Source organism: Oenanthe melanoleuca, chromosome 14 (genome assembly GCF_029582105.1).
Source record: "Oenanthe melanoleuca isolate GR-GAL-2019-014 chromosome 14, OMel1.0, whole genome shotgun sequence".
NCBI lineage: Eukaryota > Metazoa > Chordata > Aves > Passeriformes > Muscicapidae > Oenanthe > Oenanthe melanoleuca.
The window spans coordinates 13,664,880-13,687,989 of NC_079348.1; the positions used below are offsets into that span (position 1 = coordinate 13,664,880).

The 23,110-nt window shown below is 45.8% G+C and overlaps 1 protein-coding gene across 9 annotated transcripts in view; it reads right to left on the reverse strand.

Moving 5' to 3' along the window:
- Positions 1–2,448: 2,448 nt before the first annotated feature.
- Positions 2,449–23,110, reverse strand: part of CREBBP (CREB binding protein) — a 95,369-nt gene continuing 74,707 nt past the window's right edge. For all 9 annotated transcript variants that reach the window (XM_056503016.1, XM_056503020.1, XM_056503015.1 and 6 more), the window contains 12 exons: positions 21,426–21,506; positions 20,676–20,732; positions 19,353–19,430; positions 18,812–18,879; positions 14,494–14,644; positions 13,590–13,736; positions 13,016–13,129; positions 12,499–12,664; positions 11,434–11,601; positions 8,245–8,406; positions 7,705–7,986; positions 2,449–6,122 (listed from right to left, as the gene is read on the reverse strand). In XM_056503016.1, coding sequence (XP_056358991.1) covers positions 3,951–6,122; positions 7,705–7,986; positions 8,245–8,406; positions 11,434–11,601; positions 12,499–12,664; positions 13,016–13,129; positions 13,590–13,736; positions 14,494–14,644; positions 18,812–18,879; positions 19,353–19,430; positions 20,676–20,732; positions 21,426–21,506 — 3,646 coding nt within the window. In that variant the 3' untranslated portion in view covers positions 2,449–3,950. The remainder of the gene's footprint in view (positions 6,123–7,704; positions 7,987–8,244; positions 8,407–11,433; positions 11,602–12,498; positions 12,665–13,015; positions 13,130–13,589; positions 13,737–14,493; positions 14,645–18,811; positions 18,880–19,352; positions 19,431–20,675; positions 20,733–21,425; positions 21,507–23,110) is intronic.

The following is a 23,110-nucleotide window of genomic DNA, read 5'->3' on the forward strand; positions in this document are numbered from 1 at the left end:
TTTCAGGAGGGAACCGTGCCCACTGAACAGAGTCAGCTTTGTAATCCCAGGCCCGGGGGAGCTCGCTGGAAAGCTCCGTGTGCAATTCACTCGTGCTTGCAGCTGATCTTTTGGGACTAGGCCGAGCTGAGTGTTGTTTTGGAGGTTCATATCTAAGAAACACCCGCACGGAGCAGGATTTGTGGGGCACTCGACATTATGGATTAGGCGCAACACATCACTCCGACACCCCTCTGCTGGCTGCATTTCCACCTGGAACCAACTCCAGCCCCTCATCGAGATTCCCTGTGCTGCAGCCGAAACCAAAAGGACTTCTGAGCCGGTTGCAAACGCTTCCCTCCTCTCGCTGTGCTCACTGCTACCTCCCGCTGACCCCACTGCTCTCCCGAGAGCGACGCTGTACCAGAGCTCTTGTGCCTGCTGTGAAACACCTGAATCCTCCTCCTGCCTCACCCTGGGTGTACTTTCACCATTAGCCAGGAGATGTGCTCCTGCAGGGATCGCAGGGATCTGATACAGATCCTCCCTTCTGTCCAGGCTCCTTTCAGTTATCCGGGGGTTGGCTCCAACTTGCTTCAACCACTGCCCTGGCAGCGTCCTGCTCTGCATTTTAAATTCCCAACAGTGGAGATAGGCACGGAAGCACAGGCTGCCCTGCGCAGCAACCTCTGCGGTGCTCCCGCAGCTCCAGGGTGGCTGCTCCAGCTTCCCTGCACTGCAAGAACTATGGGCTGAAATTTGCTTCGGGAGAAGCACCCGACGCACATCCAAATCACCCTGTAAACATAAACTGCTGTCACTTACTGCTGTCCACTGCCACAGGCTAGAAGGGACAAGATCTACTGCAGCCTTTGAACAGTGACGGAGGGGGGACCGTCCCAGCCTGGTTGACAGGAGGGCTCCTCTTCCTCCCCGCTTTGCTCTAACGCATCAGGAGGCAGGTCTGTGTCCCGGTGGGACAGGGATGAGCCATGGGGAAGCCCAGCTGTGCGGGCAGCGAGGGAAAGCTCCCAGCCTGCGGCAGAGCGGAGCAGAGTGGGCAGCCCGGGAAAAGAGCAGAGAACCATCGCTGCAGCTCGACGTTCAGATTTAAGCACCTTCTTCCACTCCGGAATTAGTGAGGGGAAGGTCTTACCCACCCTCTCCGGTGGTAAAGCTCCAATGCACTCTTGCCTTATAAATTCCCATGTTTCTAGGATGCCGTTCCTTACTGACCTTACCTCCCCACCAAACAGACAGCACTTGGAAAAGCCATGCCCATCCAGCCTTCAGATATGCTGAATTTCATATCAGGAGACTGGAGTGAAGCCCGCCCGAGGCTGCAGGGACTGCACCCCCAGCCCCTGCTCAGGTTTGATTTCAGCTCTGCCTTTCCCTTCTCTTCCTGGTAAAACATCTGCTCTTACCTAACACACCTGGGTATCGGATCTACATCGATCCCTTGTTGCTGTGATCTCACCACACTTCGGGCTGTACCTAAAAATTATTCCAGTATTTGCTTCCCCTCCGTTGTTTTTTTCCACTCTTCCCCAGGAAGGGACACACAAGCGAGGTGCAGCCTGGCCACACCAGCTCCGTGCTCCACGGGACTCATCCAATTCCGGAGGCGGTGCCGATGCCTTTAAAATGGAGGCTACTGAGAGCAATGAGTGAGACTGAGCGCAGTTATCTGAACCTCGGGCGTCAGGCTCCGCTGATCCTCGCGGGCACCAGCCAAGTGGAACCATCCTTCAATCCAAGCAGTTTTACCAGCTTTTATTAGAAACACCAGCACATTTCAAGTTTCCTCTTTTTGATCACAAATATAGTATTTTTCCTCTTTTTAAGTACACAGCATGAGACACAGCATCAGGGCTTTCCATCTTTTTTTTTTTTCCTGTTTTTTTTTTTTTTTTTTTTTTTTTTTTTTTTTACAGCAATTTCTTTTGGACAAGCTTTGGGTTTAGTGTTCACTGACCTCACCCCAGCCCCAATTTTGACATCTTGAATTGCTGAAGACAATTGCGTGGGCAGATGAATCCGATGGTAGTGAAAAAGGTACAATAGTTAAAAGTTTGCAAGTAAAAGCTGAAGCAGAGACCCTCTCCAGTTAAAAAGGATGAAGCGGCGCCGCAGCGCGCCATTTTCACAGTACGGGGACAAAAGCTGAGATAAAGATTTGCTCTCTTCCCCCTGTTCTCCCCCACCAGTGTCCCAATAAAACGTTAAGGCTGGAGGAAGTGGATGTGAAAAGCCCCGCGTGCCCGGAGCTCCCAGGACAGCCCGTGCCAGGGACCCCCCGAGCTCTCAGGGATGGCGCTTTGGGCCCCTCCTGCCTCCAGCTCACACCTGCGCTGGGAAACTCTCCTTGGACTTCTTAACTCCCAGAAAGCAACTCACTGAGGGGAGGAGGAGTGAGTGTCCCAGGGACATGAGGGCATGGTGACAGGATATTAAAGGGAACATGTACATGATTTGTTATTTTTTATTCCACAGAAAACCCTCAAATCTAGACTCAGAGTTAACAGCAGAAAAATAGTGTTAAAGTCAATAGGTTCATATTTTACTGTAGACTAAATAAATTAGCCTAGAATTAACTCAATACTCTCTATTTTCCTTTCATTGGTGATCCTTCTCTAAATTAATGCAGTTTTTAAAAAGCAACGGCTATTAATAATTTATTCCAGTTAACCCTTATGGATGAACACCTGCGAAGAGTCGATGTCTGGGAACCATTCCCCTCTGCTCTCCCTCCCCGAAAAGGAAACAATGTCTAAGGGTGTTGTAAAACAGACATGCTAGCTACAATATCCATGGATCGTGCCTCTCCTACCGCTGCCTCTGGCTGCTCCGGGTCATGAGTGAATCGTCATAGCTATGTCTTACAAAGAACATGATCGAAAAAAATATATAAATAAATAAAAACCTTAAACATTCTTACATGGATTTTTAAAGAACAGAATACATGTTAAAAACTTCAGTAATTTATATCAATTTTAAGCAATACTTTATATACAATGGAAAAAAGACATGCATAGTCCAAATACAATGTTGAAAACAGCATTTTCATAACAAAAAACCCAAACACTAAGTGTTAATACCATGTACATGGATTCAAGAAGGACCACCCTTTTTGTCTGTTGCACACAGTTTATTTAACAATATGATATTATAAGTAAGAAATGAGTTTTTTTTCTTTTTACCATTCTATACAGTGATTGAATCTTCTTGGATTTTCTTATTTATAGTAATTATAGCGCTTGCATGATTTACACTAGAATTGCTTTCCTCGTTTCAAGTTTCACACAGAAGAAAGAAAGAAAAGAATGTTTCTTCTCTATCCAGATCAGCACGGCCTAAGAGTGATCATCCCTATTTTCATCTAAGACCAGTTTTATCAGAGAAACAAAGCAACAATTTCTACATCTGCAAGACAAGGATTTTGGCGTTGGCCAATGTGTGCAAGAGTCAATTCCTATCTTCCCAGGGGTAATACTTCAAACGCCTGCAGAGTTCACTATAGAAAACAAAAATCTTCCCGCCATGTGTCAAAGTTACCGGGATACGCTATAATGTTGCATTATTTCAGGAAACAGTTTCTGAATATTATTTTTTTTTCTTCTTTTAAACGCAAATGTTTAAAGTCTTGAAAATACAAATAAAAAATATGAATATAATGAACTTGTTTTCCCCGTTAAAAAAAAGGTATGAGTCAACAGCAACAAAAAAATAAAAACCAAAAAAACCCACAAAAGAGACCAGATATTTTAACCGCCTGGCTTTAACAAAAAAATATATTCTTTGTATTGTTTTTTTTTTCTTTTTATTTTTAAACAGCAATTAATTCTTCCATCTGTAGGAAGCAGCAGTTCCATCTAGGATTCAAAACAACCCAGATGTCTGAATTTTTCAGTACAAAATATCCAAGAACACGAAAGGAAAGAAGAAACAAAAGTGATGCTCCCATAATGCTACAAACCCTCCACAAATTTCTCTAATGTGTCCCCGGTGGTGTCACCGACCAGAGACAATTCGTTAGACAACGCACTGCGGTTGGGGGTGTTTAGTTGGGGAAGCATTGCACTCTGTTCTGGGTTGCCCAAGTGTCCCTGATCCATGGAGCTAGCCATAGTGACTGCGAGTCCTGGGTGGGGGGAACCAGTCTGGGGAGAGACGTGGTGCGGTGACGGTTGGGGCTGTATCCGGGGTGACGGGCTGGAATGTGGTGGCTGGGACTGGGGACGGGGAGACTGAACGGGCGCTGGGGACCGCACCTGGTTGCTGAGGGAGGTGGCGATCTGCTGGCCAGGGAGATGAGACGCCTGCGCTTGTCCTGAGAGCATGTGCTGCTGTGGGCTCATGGGGTTGGGCTGCCCAGGGGACCCTATCTGCTGCTTCATCTGCTGCTGCTGCAGGATGCGCTGCTGCAGGGCCTGCTGGATGTTGGGAGCGCCGTCCGCCCCCAGGCCGGGCTGGCCCATCTGGTTCAGCTGTCCCATCTGAGCCATCTGTCCCATGGAACTGCCCTGTATGGATAGGTGCTGCTGCATCCGCTGCTGCTGCATGGCTTGGGGGTAACCTCCCGGGCCTTGGGGCTGCTGGAACTGGTTGTGTGCTGCCATTCCTCCTGCCATGCCGGCCCCTCCCTGCTGCTGCTGCTGCTGCTGCTGTTGCTGCAGTAGCTGCCGCCTCAGGATCTCGCGGTACTGCGGGCTCATGCTGGCCATGCCGGGGTTGTGGCTGGGGTTCATGATGTTGATCGCTTGGCCCTGGGGGTTCATAGCTCCGATCCCTTGCTGCTGCGGGGGGACGCTCGGTCTCTGCACTCCGGCTTGCATGGCGTTCATGTTCTGCAGTCCCGCCTGCGCGTGCATGCCCGCCTGCTGCATGCCGGTCTGCGGCTGCTGCATCCCGGGCTGGGGCTGGATCCCTGCTTGTGGCTGCATCCCAGGCTGGTTCGCCACGTATTTGGCCGTTCTTTGCTTTATAAAAGCTGCCATAAGCTGAGGGTTGGATTTAAGGATATTAAGAACCTGCTGCTGCTGCTGCGGAGAACTCGGCGATTTCAGGGTCCTCAGCAAGTCCTGAAGTGCATTGGGGGTGATGCTGCGCGGCGGCTGCTGCACGCCCGGCATCCTGGGCCCGGCCACGGCTTGCGGCGTCGCCATCGGCATCACCGCTCTGGCCATTCCCGGCTGCATCGGCTGCTGCTGCGGCATGGGCGGCGACTGCCACTGCCCGGGCTGCATGTTGGGCATCACGGGGCCGCTCACGGGGCCGGGCCGGGGTACATTCATGCTGACTTGCTGCATCTGGTTCACCGAGCCCACCGCGGGGTTCACGAGCCCCGGGCGGCCGGGAGGCAAACCATTGTTCATGTTGTTGACCCTGTAGAGCTGCTGCTGCTGCTGCTGGGCAGCCTCCCTCTCGATCTGCCGAGCCGCTTCCACGGCGGCCGGCGGCGGCTGGGCCGGAGGCGGCGGCGCCGACACCGGGTTGGCGGGTTTTCCTGTCGAGACCGTGGTGGGGGGCTGGGTTCTGGAGACGCTGGGGAAGCCGGCCGGTGACATACTTACAGGGGAGGGCTGGGGCTGGGGCGCAGGCTGCGGCGTCTGCGGTGTACTTGGCTGCTGCGTAGGGGTACCAGGCGTTGCTGAGGTAGGAGAAGGCAAACTTTGCTGAGGCACGTTTCGGGTGTTCATGGTCGCCATCCTTCTGCGCATGAGCTGCGCCTGCTGCAGGCGGTGCTGGATCTGCTGCTGTCGGAGCTTGTGTTTGATATTGAGACAGAATGGCACGGGGCATTTGTTCTCTTGGCAGTGTTTGGCATGGTAGCAGCAAAGAGCTATGAGCTGTTTGCACACCGGGCAGCCACCGTTGGTCTTGCGCTTGCAGCCCTTGGTGTGCTGCACGACCCGTTTCATCTTCTGGCAGGACGGCAGGGAGCAGTTTGCGTTGCGGCACTGGCAGGCGTGGACCAGGGACTGGATGCAGCGCTGGATGCTCAGCCGGCGCGACTCCTGTGGGCTCTTGGACTGCTGCTCTCCTTGGTTGTTGCTCTCGTCATCCAGACCCAGGCCCCATTTCACCATCTTGTGGTCATGGCTCTTAGTGTTGTAGCAGTTGATGCAGAGGTCGTAATCCTGCAAGGGAAGAAAACCCAGAGCTCAGCTGCTGACACATCAGGCACACATTGGTGCCCGTGGGTACAACCACACAGAGCACGAGCACCAGGACAGTCACACACTGTCACAGCTGCCACTTCACTTCACACCTGCACAGCCTGGCCAGGCAGTGGAGTGGGCATTGGGGCAGCAGCCTCAGCAAAGCCAGCCTGCTGTCACAGCTCTTCCCTGTGGCAGGTAACAATGCAACTGGGGCTACCATTGTGTCATTATGTTACATGAAAAACTCTTGCAGAAATTTTTTTCTTTTTAATTTTTCCCCTTTGAAGACATTAACTGTTTATTTCTCTGTGATGCCTACTGGGGTGCCAACACCTCCAGCTAGTAATATAAACCTATGGTCATTCCCAAAAAGTGCAGAGTCTGGCTCTCCATTTATTTATTCTTAGTATAATTACTGACTAATAATTGCTACCCTTAAATACATATTTTTAAAAATATCTAAACAAGAGCAAGTTTCATGCAAAGACACACTTACCTGAAAACCCCCACATTTCTGCTGCTCTGCCCCTTTTTTGGCTGGAGGCAGGGCACTCTCTTAGGCAGAGATACCCAGAGGCAGCCTGAAGGCAGCCTCCTTCCACCACCAGTTCCCCCTGTGTGTCCAACCCACATCCTGCAGCCCTGCCTCAAGAAGCTCTGCTCAGTGCTCTCCTCAGGGACATTAATTAAGACTCTTTCCCCACAAACCTGGCAATAACTTGCAGTGTAAAAACGAGGCTAGACTCATTCAAATTTCTTTTGTTCAGCTACAGCCAGAGGTCTACACAAGCCCTCCAAGAAGCCTCAAGCTTCTACTGTATCAGTACAGTCCCAGGGATAACTTCACTCTAGCACAAATCCTAAAATTTGAGCAATTTGGGCTGGTGGAAGGTGTCCCTGCCCATGGCAGAGGGGTGCAACAAGATGGTCTTTGAGGTCCCTTCCAATCTAAACCATTCTAAGACCCACAATCCTTTAAGTTAAAAACTTGTCTATGCAGAGGAGCAGTAGCAGAATAGACAATGCAGCAGGAGCCATTCCAGAGCACTGGTGTTTTCCATGTTGAGCAACTAAAGTCAGAAGAAGAAGAGGCACCTGCCAGTCACCTCCCCTTAAGGCTTAGCAGCCCTTTACTGGGATGGGCTTAATTTGGAGGAACTTTGGGCAATATCCAAAAAAAACCCCATCAAACTCAGCTGTAGGACGAGAGAGGGATGAGTTCTGAGGTGCCTCACATGTCATCACAGACAGGGCAGTGCCACCATCCCCACAGACAGTGCAGTGCCCCACATGTACCTCACTGACTGTGCAGTGCCCCTGTGCCCCACACATTGTGCAGTGCCCCACACACACTGTGCAGTGCCCTGTGCCCCACACACTGTGCAGTGCCCCACACACACTGTGCAGTGCCCCACACACACTGTGCAGTGCCCCACACACACTGTGCAGTGCCCTGTACCCCACACACACTGTGCAGTGCCCCACACACTGTGCAGTGCCCCACACATCCCTCACTGACTGTGCAGTGCCCCACACACACTGCAGTGCCCCATCGTACCTCACAGACAGTGCAGTGCCAGCGGGTCTCCACGTGGTGCTTGCACTCGTTGCAGGTGTAGACGAAGCGGTCCTGGCCCTGCGTGTGCAGCTCCACCAGCATGCACAGCGTGGACCACTTGGAGCGGCGCAGGGAGGAGAACTCCCAGTGCTTGTCCCGGGCCAGCGTCAGGAAGGCGTCCCGCCCGTCCATCAGGTCGCAGCTCAGCAGCGGGTCGGGGTCCACGATGGGGTGCAGCGTGTTAATGACGGGCCCGGCGTGCAGATGGATCACAAAAAACACCTGCGGGGAAACGGGGAGGCAACAAGGGCAAAGGGGTCAGCTCATGGTGCAGGAAGGAGCTCCTGCTCTCTGATGGTGTGCTACAAACCTCATCTCATTAACTTAGTTTAGGCTAATCTCTTCCAATGTGTTGTTATGCAACAGAAACATTCCTGCTAAACCACAGGGTTTATTCCTCCTGATTTCTCAGTCTGAATCTCACTGTGCTTGCAGTTACAGGAATGAACCCTTCTCCTCTTACAGAGATCTCCACAGTACCTCTTTATGCTTCTCCATGGTGGCGTAGAGCTTCTGAGACAGGTCATTGGACACGTTTGGCATGCTGGGCTTCTTCTTGTTAGCTCTGCTGATGCTGCTCTTATTCTTGTTGGTTTTTTTGTTGTTCTTTTTCTTGGCGTTCTTGCTGTCGCCCTGGCTCCCCTGCAATAAAAGATGTTACACTTTGGAGAGCTCTCTCCCATTCACTGGGCTCACATTGACACACTTCTGCTGTCAGGAATAGAACTTTGTTCCAATGCCTGCAAATCAGCCCTCCTGTGTTAAATATATCCAATCTTCCAGGAAAAATCAAAAGCTAAACTGGCAGGCAAACAAATCCAAACACTGTTTAAAAATAGACTTTTAAAGTATGTATACATTAAAAAATTCCCATTTTATAATGATTATTTTTCCTTCTCCAGCATCATACTTCAGCTTCCACTGCTTAAATCTTGCAGGTGATGATAAAATGACACAAATAATATGGACTTAAAATTCCAGGAGTGCAGTACTTTGCTTTGCTGTGCATTTTGGTGTGTCACATACTTGCTTGAGCTCTGATTTAATGCTTGCTTTTACTGAACAGATTTAGGGCTAGGACACAGATAAGAACATGCAGGATTTGAATTGAAACCAACAAAACACATTATTCTCCATCCTGCAGACTTCCAGCTGCATGTCAGCTCCCAAAAAAATAATCTCCAAAACCTCCACTTGTGCCCAAGTTACAACACAGACCACAGTGGCCATACACTGAATGTCAGATGTAAGTAAAGAGTGTGGAAAATAGCAGATGATGCTATTTAGATGACCTGGGAAAACAGAAATAACTTTTAGAGTTCTCATGTCCCTAAAAAAAAAAATCAAACCCCAAGCCCTTGGCAGGGAGGGCTCAGGAAAAACCCTTCTCCAACTTCTAGAAAGTTGGTCATCATAATATTAAAAATAAGCTACTGAAATATCTGGATATATATAAATATAAATATACACACATATGCAAGCAAGATCCATGAACAGTATGTACAAGCAAACCCAGGGTTTATCCACAGGCATATTTATTCCAGGAAAACAAAAATATTCCAGCTGCAGAAAGCAATTCTATTTATAGACTGCTGTTATCCTTCCATTCCATTAATTAGGTTTGGACAGGAATTCCCTGTCCACTCCTGGGTTCTCTCTAAGTAATTTTGTGGATTTTCTGACCAAACCTGTTTGGAAATTAAAATCAGACTATTTTATGTGAAACCAGACAGAGCTCTAAGTGCCTTGAAGGGATTCAGAAGTGCCCTGTTTTATGTTCCCACCTTGACTGCCCCCAGGTTTCCTCCCACTGATGGGAATTGGAGCCTGCCCTCCTTTGCCTCCACATCCTGAAGCACCAACTGAGATCTTAACATTTAAACACCAAAAGGAAGAACAGACTGAAACTTATCAAACAAGCCAAGTCTAAGTTTTCTTTCTACTGCACCTTTAGCAAGTTTATATTTGGCAAACTGCACAAAGTATTCCAAGCTGTTTTAAGAAGTTGTAGGGTTGTGTTTGTGCCATTTCATTCTGACATTCAGCCAGAGATGCTGATGGACAGTTCCTGGGGGAGCCTCACCCCTTCAGAACCTTTGCCAAGAATTCTGAATATTTTACCACCTCTTTAGATTCCCTTTGACTGATACCTGCAGCACATGCTCCCTTGCAGGAAGCTTTCTCTTCCCATACACAAAATTCAGGATGAAGAATTTAAGATTCTATGCCATTTCTGTACCAAGATCCATGTGGTGCTTGTACCCACAGAGATCCCCATTGCTGGGCACTTTCCTCCATGAATTCACCCAATTCAGGTGTCTGCACTGAGCAAGTCCCCATGCTTTTGAATTTGCTCCTTTTCCTGAGCCAAGAGGCAAAGATCCCACAGTCCCATGCTTGGATGACACCTCAGAACCCTGGGTGCTGGCTGTGCCCCTCTCTGCCCCAGGCATTAATTGGGAGCACAGGGATGGTCCCAGCCAAGGCTGAATCCTGTCATTTTAGGCCACAACTGAAGTCTGAGTTCACAGTGAATTCTTCTGGTCTTTCCCCCCTCCTAGATGCAGAGTAAAGGCTCACACCACTGTTTTCCCTGATTTACTGGAAGTGATCCTGCTAGCAAGAGAGGGCTGCACTTGCCATCTACTTCTTTTTATACAGCAGTGTTTGCTGAACTATCTCAATATTCAAAGTCACATGCAGAACTAACAAAGTGAAAGCTGTTAACTTTGTGGTTCCATAAAAACATAACCACAAACTGTATTAACTTTGAAAGAGCTGCTGAGGTTTAACAGAAGGGACTTTCTGACATCACAAAATGGATGGATTAAGGTCCATCCCTCCACATCAATCCCATGTAACACAGACTGAAGGCAAACAGTCACAGCTTCTAAGCTTAAAGGGGGCTTTTCCCCAGGTAAAGCTTTTGGTTCTATTTCAATCTATCAGACTTCAGATTTTCCTACAACATTTATTTTCAAAACATCTTGCTGCAAATCTCAAGTAAAAGGGACAGTATAAAAGTGCTGAGACCATTTGGTTGCAGATAAAATCAAGACAGAAATAAAAATGAATGATGACATTCTGTCCAGGGCCCTGAAAAACTTGATTGTTGTGTTTTTGGGGTGGCTTTTTTTTTGGCTTGTTTGGTTTATATAGACAAAGAGAGGATGCTGGTGAGGCAACAGCACCATCAGGATCAACATTTCCCACCAACGCTAAGCCTGCAATAAACACTTTTAAATTTCAGCTCCTTACTCTTGCAAGTGACTACAAGTACCTGTGCTTAAATAACAGCCATGTTTCATTCAGCTTTGAAAAATCCAGCACCTTTCAAAATGCAAATGCTGGAGGTGCTTTGCAAAGGTGTGAACCAGAAGCTCAGCCAAGTGACTGTAAGCAAATGTAACGTGGCAAAAGCAGCTTAACACATTTCTCTGAGAAGAGAGATGCTGAACTGACACAAGTGACTTCTGAGTCTGTTAAAAAACTCAAACCAAGTAGATTTGTTAACCAAGAAGAAAAACAGCAATGCAGTTAAAGGGCCCCTGATTTCATGTCTGCTGTAAATAATCTTTTCTAGTTTATTTGATGTGACCTCTCCATATTAAAACATTAAACAGCAGCTTTGTGAGCTAAGGGAAAATATGGCACATAAAGCTAACCCACCTCTGTTGTTTCACTAGCTGCAGTGCTCTCTTCCTTCTTCCTCTCCTCCTCCTCCTGCTCCAACTCCTTAATGCTTTCCTCCAGCACATTGGGCCAGAAATCACCTTCAAAGTAAGGCAGCTCCTTGGCACTGGTCAGCCTGTCCTCAGTTGCTTGTTTGAAGATGTCCTGTTGAGCACATCACACCAGAGCAGGAATAAATGAAGGAAGATCATTTAGGAGAGAGAGAGGAGAACCAGAAACACAACCCAGAGCTGCACTGAACAGCTGGGCCTCTCCCACAGCCCTTTTCTGGGGCAACTCCAGACCCAGCCTGGCAATGCTGGCACAGCCCCACTCCCTGCTCCATCTGAGGATCAGTGCTGAGGCTTTCTGACCCCCATCATGCCATCACTTCATATTCCTGACATGATGGGAGATAAGATACTCCTGGAAAATGCAACTGACCCTCCCTGGCTTCAAAACCCCCTCACAAGGAGACCCAGATTTCCCAGCTCTTTGCCAGCCTCTAAAGCTTCTTAGAGGCTGTTCCTACTCCACACATTTAGGAACTGTCACTTGCCATCAAAACATCAATTTTTTTCCAGCACTGTCACTGCCATTAAGGAATTCTTGTAAATTTTAGCATGAAAGAAGTGGCAAATGCTCCCTTTGCCACCTTCTACTTATTTCCTTGGGTACATGTGTGATATTCTCTAGTTATGGAAATCATTCTTGTCATAAGGAGTTCCTTTATTTCACACTAGTGGGGTCCAGCATTCCACCTGCTCCTCCAGAATCACCAGAAACAAACAGTTTCTATAAACCTTGACAAGCTCCATATTTCCTTGCCCAGAAAATGCAGTGAAAGAAAAACACACAAAAGCAGATTGCCCTTCATGCAGACACCAAACCTAAGGAATTTACAGCCTGAAAACCTCAAGAAAATCTAAGAAAATGAAGACACTGGCTGAGAATAAACCCCTTGTACAACATTACTCCACTTTTAGGTGTTAAGAAACAACAGTAGCTCCCTTCAAATGAAAACACTGTAAAAATTAAATCAGAAGTGAAACAGTAACAAACCTTGTAGTCGTGAATGATTCTCTCAGCAAATGCCTTGTCCAGCATCTTCTTATACCACTCTTGCAATCGCTTGGGTTTGGGTATTTTCTGGTCAGGTGGGTGGCAATGAAAGATGTAATCATCTCCTTCACTGGGGGGACAGGCCCAGATGTGCCCTGTCACATACCTGTGTCACACACAGCAAACAACATTTGTGACTCCACCAGAAAACTAACTCAACCCTAGTTATGAATTCAGACCTCTGACTTTATTTTTTATTTTTTTTTTTAATTTTGTAGCAAAGATGCTGAGGCAATAATCTGTATTTTGACAAGGGATGAGGTCAGGGATATAATAATGAAGTTTAAACATCAAGTGAACCCCGGATCAACCAATGTGCTCCCAACAATAAAAACCACCTTATGACAAAATGGCACAAGTTTGCTCCACATAGAGAGGTCAGAAGGAAACAGAGACTACCCCAAGTGACAAAAACCCTGAAGAGGCAGGTGTCCTCCTTCCCCAAGGTGTCACTCACCCAAGTTTCTTGACGTACTCCAGGTACCCGATGAGGATCTCGTGGTACACGGCAGTGCGGAGGCAGCGCGGCCGGAAGAAGTGAATACTGTCCAGGTAGGAGATGTACACACGCCTGCAGGGACAGAGGGACACTCTCAGGGCTGCCTGAACTCTGCTCTGCCTACTTCTACAGCAGACAAACATGCAGAGAGACAAATAAATGCTGATGGGATTTTTAAAGCATGTTTAAGCATCTTAATGTGGTGGAAACAGCCCTCAAAAGCAAAAGAGGGGCAGCATGTTTTTTTAGGCAGAAAGAATATACAGAGAGGTAAAATTAAAGGCAGAATCCAAAAAATGTAACATTTTTGTTGTGATATTTCTCTTTCCCTTCAAAATCATCAGCAGTCCTACAGCAGGACAGATTTGTGCCCCAGAACTGAAATGAATGTCCCAAATGTGACTGTGTAGTACATTGGGAGCTGCCTGAGGAGAGCACCTGGTGTTTGTTTGGAGGGGCAGGGGGGTACCTGGTGTTTAGAGGGGGGTATCTGGTGTTTAGAGGGGGGTATCTGGTGTTTAGAGGGGGGTACCTGGTGTTTGGAGGGGGGCAGTCTGAGCCATACTCCTGCACATGCATCCCAAAAAAACACACGTCCACGCCGTCGATCTCCTCGAAGGCAAACAGAGCTTTGGTACGGTAAGGGAAGGATTCTGACATCTCACCAGAGTCCACAAATCTGTAGCAAAGGGCAACAGCAGAAATAAAAAACCCAAACAAAATGTCAATTATTAAAGCAGTGTCCTACCAGAACAAGGGGATTATTTTCAATCTTATTTTTAAGTTCTTAGGAATATCTTTATGCAGGAGTTAAATGAGGTCAGATCAGAGCTCTAGTAAAACAGGGAGACCTGTTCCTGTAAATTCATGGAAAGACTGTTTCCATATAGAACACAGGACTGAACAGGCCAGCATTGAGTACATGAATATCCTCAGAGACCACAAGCCTTTAAATAGGTTACAGAGCAGTAAATGTGATGCACTGTATGAAGTGATGTCACATAAACACAGTCGTTATGAATTTAACCCAAAATACTTCACAGGCTAAAGCTTTTAAGCTTTTAATTTATAATGAAGAAAATTAAAAATCACTCCTGAAAGCTGAAGTGTTTCTAAAAACACAACAAAATGAAGGAAGAGTAAGGAACAGAATCTCAGTAATTGCTAAACTAACAGACTAAACTATGAATTCTGTAACCAAAATGTGGTCACTCTCAAGATGTAGTGACACGAAGTCACAGTATTACAAGCAAGGATGCCCCCATTGCCCCCAAAACAGTCAGTTCCTCTTCATTTTTTAACCTTTCACATTCCCAAACTTGCCCAAATTTCAAAACTATGCAAAGATATTAAGGTGCAAACTGGCACAATTTTACAATAGCCCTCCAAGGACGCTTCAAAATAAAAATGCATTCATTATAATTAACAGGACTAACCTGGATTTCATTCCTGGTTTAACTTCTACTGTCTTATCTGAACTTGCTACCACTCTGACAAAGACCTCTCCAGCCTCAGGATGGTTCTGGCGCCGCAGGAACTTGTTCACTCTGTCTTCCAAGTGGTTCCCCAAACGTGTGGTCTGCAGCCCTGCAAGGAAGGGGGAGAACACAACCATGGAAACATGAACATGAAGCAGCCAATGCTCAGGTCAGGCTGGCACTGGGCTCCAGAGCTCTTTCAGCTTCCTCCTCTGGATGGAAGCTGTTTTCTTTTCCTTTTACTCTACCTCCATATGAAAATTGGATGGTTTTATTTATACAGTCAAAATGAAGAGAAGCAAACCCATCCGTGCTATTTCCCCAAAAAAACTGATTTCTACACCCCATGGTGGCAGCTGAACCCACTGCAGTGGCACCATTACCCCATGAGTGAACTAACAAAGGCAGCTTTACGTAGCATTTTTCAATTTCAGGCTTATTTTATGAACCCTGCAAATGTTTTCTCCTCCCAGCCCCACTCTGGCTGGTTGACAGAGATTACATCACTTCACAGATCTGGCTCCATGCCACACCTTTTCAAGCAAAGCAAAGCAAATCAACAGAAATGAAAAGCCTTTTGACTTCCATGGAGATTTCATTGCTTTTGCTTTTCTTTTCAAGAGAGCTTTTGGACTGTAGTTGCAGCAATCTGCACATCAAGGTTAAATAGTTCCTGCCCAGAGATGGAGGTCTTGGGGAGGTCAAGTCCACAGATTGTCCAGATGCCCTCACTCCATCTTTACATTCACAATTGGCTTTTGTGGGGAGAGCTGTGTTTGTGGTCTTACAGGATGTGATGGTTTTCACATAAATCCACAACAAATTACAGAAATCATGATGGTTTTGGGTTAAGTTAAGACAGCAGAAGGATCCCACTGTTTTGACTTGAAGATTTATGATTATTTGTCTTATCCTGCTGTACTTATTTTACCACTCATATTTCTACTTCACTTTATGGTCAATCTGCTATCTTTTCCAAAGTGATGGTGTAATCTACAGATGCTCATTTTAGTAAAATACATTTAATTTTCTGCACTTTATGACTTCATTTTTCAGTTCATTTTTGGCTCCTGACACAAGGCCCTTGGTTCTTCCCTGACTCCTGAGCCTGCACACAGAATTCTGCAGTGAAAGATCTGTGCTAAAAATTACTTTAGGCTCCAATACTGGGGAAAAAACTCACATATACTCAAAGGACTATCTCATTTTCTATGGGATTTATACACTTAAAAATTTATTTTATAGAATGATGGAATGGTTTGGGTTGGAAGGGATATTAAAGCTCATCCAGTTTTACCCCAGCCATGGGCAGGGACACCTCCCACTGTCCCAGGCTGCTCCAAGCCCCATCCAGCCTGGCCTTGGGCACTGCCAGGGATCCAGGGGCAGCCACAGCTGCTCTGGGCACCCTGTGCCAGGGCCTGCCCACCCTCCCAGGGAACAATTCCTTCCCAATATCCCATCCAGCCCTGCCCTCTGGCAGTTTAATTACAATCAGTTTACAGAAATTGCTAAAGGCACCAATCTTGATTTACATCTTTTAGCTTGTCCCCTTGTCCAGTGAGATTCTGTGGTCATAACTAGCACAACACAGTCTAAATTTCATTAACCTGGGAGTAGTTAATGATTTGAATTAAAAAATGAAATTTCAAGCAGGTTGAAGTAAAAAACCATGTCCTTTACCAATTCCATCACACTGAGCCTTTCCCAGGATTTCCCTTTCCAATACACTGTATTGGCCCTTCCATATGGAACAGTAGGGGATGACTTTGAAGGAAATTTACAAATACTTTATGAGGGAATTGTTTTGTTCTGTTGATTTCTCTGAAGACAAACAGCAAAGGAAGAAAAGGCTCCATTTTCAGCTGCTGGGAACATTTTTAGAAAGGCACTGGAATTAACCCCACTGTCTTGTTGAGATTTCATCTTGTCATCTTCCCAATGCTAAGCAACCAAGGGATATCTGCTTCCTTCCTTATGCTGCAATGCATTAAAACTCAGAAACCAACAAACCCAAAAAGACCAGAGAAGGAGATAAAAGAAATAGGCAGCATTAAAACTATATGTACTGTAAGGAAAAGATCTAAAACTTGCATTTTTTGATCTATTAGAACGTGCAAGTTGTTTTGGAAAGCAGCTGGATTTTGGTTCTTGGACAGTTCTCACATATGCACCTCCAATAAAAGCTCAAAGCTCAGTGAAAACAGCAAACCTGAAAAAAGGCATCCAAAGTGCTGAGAAGGAACCTCCAGCACAGGTCTGTGACAGCAGCAATGGCCAGACCTTTGTTAGGGGATGAGTAATTGCACAGAGAGGAAGAAAGTCCAACTCCTGGCCTCCTGTGACTTCTTGTCAGGAAACTGCTTTGGGTGACTTATTTGTCAGGATATCTTTTGTCTTTGAACATCTCTGCACTGGCTACTGGTGAGGTAATATTTGTAGATTTTCTTAGCAAAATAAATACTTCAAAAGTTCAGGGTTTTCCAGCAGAACCCAGCTGCACACTGGTTGTATTTGGCAGGCTATCAGTTAAGATAACCAATTTTATTCACTATACATTAGGAAAATGAATGTTCCATAAGAGCTGAGGGATGTGCTGTCTTGGTTAGCAGCAGTTGTGCCATCATGCTTGAAGGAGTGGAGAAATATTGATGGCAACTTGGGCAGTAAATGTTTTTTTAAGAAGAGGGAATATGTTAATGTTTCAAACTTTCATTGCTTCAAGTTTGTTTTCAGGTCAGCAGCAAGACCAAGGTTTTGATGACAAGAACAGACTTTGCTCTCCCTTCTCTGCTCTTGCATTCCCACCAGAGCACTGTTAAAGAAAGCTGATCTGCAGAGCTGAGCCCACCAGTGGATTACAGCTGGCAGCAGGACTCAGATCCTCAAGGATCTTTTCAGACAGGGCAGACAAACAGCAGGGAAAGGAGAGGGAGAAGGAGGAAAGGAAAAAAAGCACCATTATTTCCCTGTCCAGAACAGAATAGTTACCTTGAACTACATGGCTAGTTACTGAAACTTTAACCAGAGCCACAGAACAACTGTGATATTCAGGAATCACACACTTATTTTAAGGAAATTTACTTCAATACACACTCTAAACTCAGCATAGAATAGAAAATACATCAATTTAAAATGGGTCTCTAAAACTACAGTTGGATTTCATCATTTTATTAATGTTCTCCTCCAGTTTTAATCTGTCTTTAATGAGACTAATTTAGGCCTCTTTAACAAAACTCTCTTGAGTGCATCAGGTTACTCCAGAGACTGCTCTCATTACTGGAACCCACCATGCCTCACACAACATCATCATCTGCCAATTACCCCCTTCACATCTCTTGCTGCACAATCAACCACACACAAAGTTACCAAGAAGTCACATTTGTAATGCAAAACCTTGTTTTTATCCCAGCTTGGAAGTTTCAGGCTTGTGCAGGTACAACACCACCCAGTGATGCCCAGAACTTCTAAGGATCAGGGAAGCACAGGGAGGAATGAAGTGTCCCTGCAAGTTGTGCTTGTTCAGGTGCCACAATCACCTCCTTGCTGTCTGCACTCACTTTCTTTTTCTGCCCTTTGCACTGACTCTGCATTTCCAACACCAGCCCCTTCTCTGTCCCCTCCAAACCTGCATGAATAAACATGTCCCAGTTATGTTCCCTGATGTCAGGTGCCTGAAGAGAATCCTGTGTAAGGATTCTGGAGACTGACACTACCTGACCTGGCATCTCCTGGTCCTCTCATCAGTGCCCATTTCTACAATGGTTACTGCCAAGAGCACCCCAATTCCTACTCAATGACTCAGTTCTTACCCCACCACCCCTTCTGGAGGCAAGAAAAGCTCCTCCCACACTTTGGTGCTTGGCAGCAGCACCTGAACTGCAGCACAGTTGGTTACTACAAGTTACTGGAAGGGCACAGAGGTGACAATCACTTCATTCCAGCTCCAACACTACATGGAAACCAGGCTGAATGCAGCCAGTGAAGCATACACAGCCCTGTGCTCCTTCTGTTCTCTTTGTCCCTCTTTTTGCTTTTTAACCCTAGAAAAACAAGCACAAAGATGTCAAACACACCAACAGCGACAAGACTGACTAAACACATAAACAGCAGGGCTTCAAGATGTTGATTAAAATTCTGACAGCCTCAGGATATGCTGCTCCCCATTTTGCAAATGGTCCTGTGCTGTTGGTCATGACAACACAAAGTCTCAATCAAAAACCCATTAGGGGTGGCAGGGAAAAGATGAAGATAAAAACAGAAATACCAAACTCACTTTTAGCACTGAATTTGTTTTCTTTGCGTGTTCTACCAGTTTTCTTCAGACAATTATCACAGACAAACCTATTGAGAAAAAAAAATAAAAGCCAAAAATTTAGCATAAACCCATTACTGGTGAGCTTAAACCCAATGTTTGAATATGCAATTTAAATGTCAGAGTACAATATATTTTTCTCTGGCTTTGAACAGCTGATTTCACTCCATTTTTGAGGGATTTTAAGCTTTTATGAGCTGGTTTAACTCTGCCAAGCAGTTACACCTGCATTTGTGTTCTGTGCACACAAACTCCCCTCCAGCCAGCTGCTCTTGGTTAAGAGTTAGAAGGAAACCACAAAAATCTGTGTGGATGAACACACACATTTTCATCTGAATATACTGAAATAAGACCCCAAACAGCAAAGAAAAGTATTTTATTTAGAAATGCTTTGCCCCTTTGTATCCAGTTCTTTAAAAGGCTGTGGCCACATATTAAAGAAAAGGCAGAAAGGCTTTAATTACATAAACTACATTGGGGTAAAAAAATAAACATCTCTTACCCTGAAGGCCAAATAATATCATAATGTAACACACAAATCTGGTGCATCTTCCGACCACATTCTTTGCAGTCAACAAACCTGAAGAGAAAAAACATAGCAGCAAATTACTTCTGGTGTTAGGTAAGTAATTTTCCTGAATTTAGCATGAAAGAAGGATTTGCCAACCCTCTGCCAAGAACTAAATCAACTTCACCAGGTCCAATTTCTGTCTAAGTTTAAAAAAATACTCAGAATAGATTCAGATGTACATCTATCAATCCACGTGCAAGTTATATATATACATCTATACCTAAATATAAACTGCAAAATGTGCTGGTTCAAAAATCTGAAATGGGCTGTCATGCACAACTTTTTCTGGATCTTTTCTATCCTTTTCTAAGCAGAGTCCCAGTTGCACAGAATCCTCAACAATACCTCCACAGATTTAATTCTGAACTGCTGCAACAACCACAAGCTGAATAAATGGTTGCTCAACTTACTGTAAACGTAAGAACTAGTCATTCATGAACCACCCAGCCAAAAAAAACATGTATTAACTTGTCTTTGCCTGCATGGCTCTGCTGTAGTCTTGTTTTCATCTTTTGTTTTCTGGTCAAAATAGGATGTCAGAATTCTAGTACTGGATGGGAAAAGGATGGATGTTAGAGGCTCTCCCAGCCCAGAGTGAAGTGCAGGTTAAGAAGCCAAATGCACTGGGGTCTATCTCAGCTCAGCCTTCCAGGCCTGGGGAGGAGCTCTATTTAGAATTTGCAAAGATAAGCAAAGGAATCAAAATGTGGTTTTTTGTGCCTTAAACTGTCAGAGAACATGGAGCAGGATGATAAAATCCCACTGCAGGGAAGGCAACCCTGTGCTCCCGAGGAGAATTTCAGCTGGGCTTCCCCTGAACCTCCCAAGGGTAACAAAGGGAACCTTGGCCTTGGGTGGGCTCAGCACTCAGTGAGCAGAAAAATGGGGTTTAGAACCACAAGGGGAAAATGCAGAAGTGCCTCAGGAGCACAGAGCATGGGGTGAAAGGCTCTGGAGGAGGAAGGACCATCCCCACCCCTGAGCAGAGCCTGGCAGGGCACACCCTTGGAATTCCCCAAAAAACAGAACTAGGAACTGTCTGTGGAGCAGCTCCCGTGGTCCCCTGGGGTACCAAACCAGACACTGACTTTGGGTGCTGTGCCATGAATTCTGGGGAAGGATTCTGCACCCTGTTTGGGCAGGGATGGGGGAGCAGAAGAGCTCTTTACTCCCTGTCCCATTTCTGCCATGCTGGCCCAAGGACAAGTGGAAGCAACGAGATTTTGGGGAGGAAAACAACAGCCTGGGACTTACGGCTCCGGATCCAGGGTATCGTTCTTCTTCTTTTCAAACTGATCCTTAGAGATGGTTCTAGAGGCAAAGAGTTAATATGAAAACTCAGTAGCACCCTCACATCAGAGGCTCAGACAATATCATGCTTTGCTGAATTGCAGCAAACCTCAAGTCTGGAGAAAGCACCTCAGTATTTATTTTCTGGTCAGAGAAAGCAATGCAGTTCATTGTACTTTAAGCTACAGAAAATATTTTTCCCATTTCCTTTTCTGTGTAAATTAAAACCAGGAGATACCCAAGTCTACACATAAAGTTAAAATTATAAAGAACAAGGGAAGCTACTGTCAGTAAAGCAGCCACCTTTGAAACCCACTCGTATGTCTCAAATCTGATTTTTCTGGCCAGCTTAGAGGCAAGCCTTTGGTTTTACAAACATAAGCTGTGCTTCAAAAGGTGAGGTATCAGAATTAGATGAAGTTTTCCACTAGAAAAGGTGATGGATTAGTGATATTTATTGACACAGCTTCCACTTCTCCCCTCCCACATTATCCAGGGTCTGCCACCCCGGGAATGGGCAGCAGTGCTGGACACAGAAACAGACCCAACACAGCAACAGCTCTTAATCCTGACCCTAGAAATCTCCTCTTAGGAAGGAATAAGGCATTTCCCCCTAAACACCACCACAGGGGTTTGAGTTTGACACCCAAACCAGGACACCCACCCCCCTCCCCATCCCAAAATTCAGGATGCAGAGGAAAGGAAGAGACTTACGTTTGAGGCTGGGAAGGGTCATCACCCAGGGTGACATTCTCCCCCTGGATTTCAGTGAAACACTTCTCACAGAAGTGATACCTGTCAGCAAGAAGGCCATATTTGGGTGAGCTGGTCCAGCACAAACACAGCCACCCAAGCACGGAGCCACCAACCAGGGCAGGGCAGATCACCAGGAGCACCACGGAAGGGGGGACGTTGTTGGTTGATTGATGGGTCAGTGTGGACAATGAGGAGGCACAGAGGGAGGGGAGGGCAGGGTTAGAGAACAGGGGAGGGAACAAACAGCACAGACATAAGAGGTAAGACGCAAACACCAAGACAACACAGAGCAGAAAGCCAAGGCAAAGCACAGATTAGCATTCGGTCTCATTTCACACATCCTCACAAGTCTTGGGCCTCACTTGCCAAATTTGGGGAGGATTCATGGAGTAGCCACCAAGAGCTACCTTTGTACAAGCTTCAAATTGAAGAATTTGGATTTGATTTGCATCACTCAGGGAAAAAAATTTAAATATTCTTTGATTACAGGCTTGCGACTGATGGAGTTTCCTTTGGGTAAAAAGGAGATTGTCAACAAGCTTTAAGGACACATTTAGTACAGATTTAGGTAATTAGGAAATATGCTGAAAGCATTTACTGATTGTGAGTCAAAACTGCAAAAGCAGAAACACTTGATATTGAAAAAAAAAAATCTATAAAAAACCAATAAATTCAAAATTTGACTGTAAGATTAAATGTGACCAATTGCTCAGCTAATATTCTTCCATATAAATGAAACCAAATCCATACTCTAGACAAACATTTAACAGAAATGCAATTATGGGTCAGAGTTTCCAGCCATTTATCTATATAAATACAATATATGTATATATGTGAACAACATGAAATATTGTACATACATACAATATATTTATCAGGTACATTAAAGGTTTAAAGATGTGGAATTAATCAAGCTTTACAACTTAAATATAAGGCTAGGTACAATTTTTGGTCACCAGACCAAGAGCCAATCCAAGTCATACTCAGCAAAACCAATTCTGCAGTTTACCAAACCAAGCTGAGTAAACTGGAATACAACTCTATGAAAATACAATCTGCATTTGAAAAAATAAAATAAAATCAAAATTACATGGATTTGTGGGGGGAGTGGGAAGGGCTGGTGGGTGTTTTGGTTTGTTTTGGGGTGTTTTTGGTTGTTTGTTTCAGATGAACTGGAACCAAAGTTGTCAGGGTCACTAAAATAAAAAAAAAAAAATTAAAAAAGGAGGCTAAATGTTTGGAAAGGATATGAATTCACACATGAACAAAGGTAACAGAGAGGCCACAGCTGTAAAATGCAGGAAGGCCACAAAGGATCATCAAACTAAAGGAGCTTTATGAGGGTGAGAGAGTGGAAGCAGCAATGGCAGCACAGAAGGAGCAGGTTTAGTACTCAGACACCAGAGCCAGGGGATGGGGAGTACCAGGGGCACCAGGGGACTCAGGGCACAATGAACCAACAATGAACTGAGCAGTGTGGCAGCTCTGCCCCCTCACACCCCCCAGACACCTCCTGCACCCCAGAGACACCTCCTGGAGCCAGCACCCTGGAATGGGATGGATCAGAATTCCTGCTGGGACACACAGGGGCTGTGCTGGGCAGGGGGATGTTCCCTGAGCCCCCCAAGCCCCCAGCAGGGCTC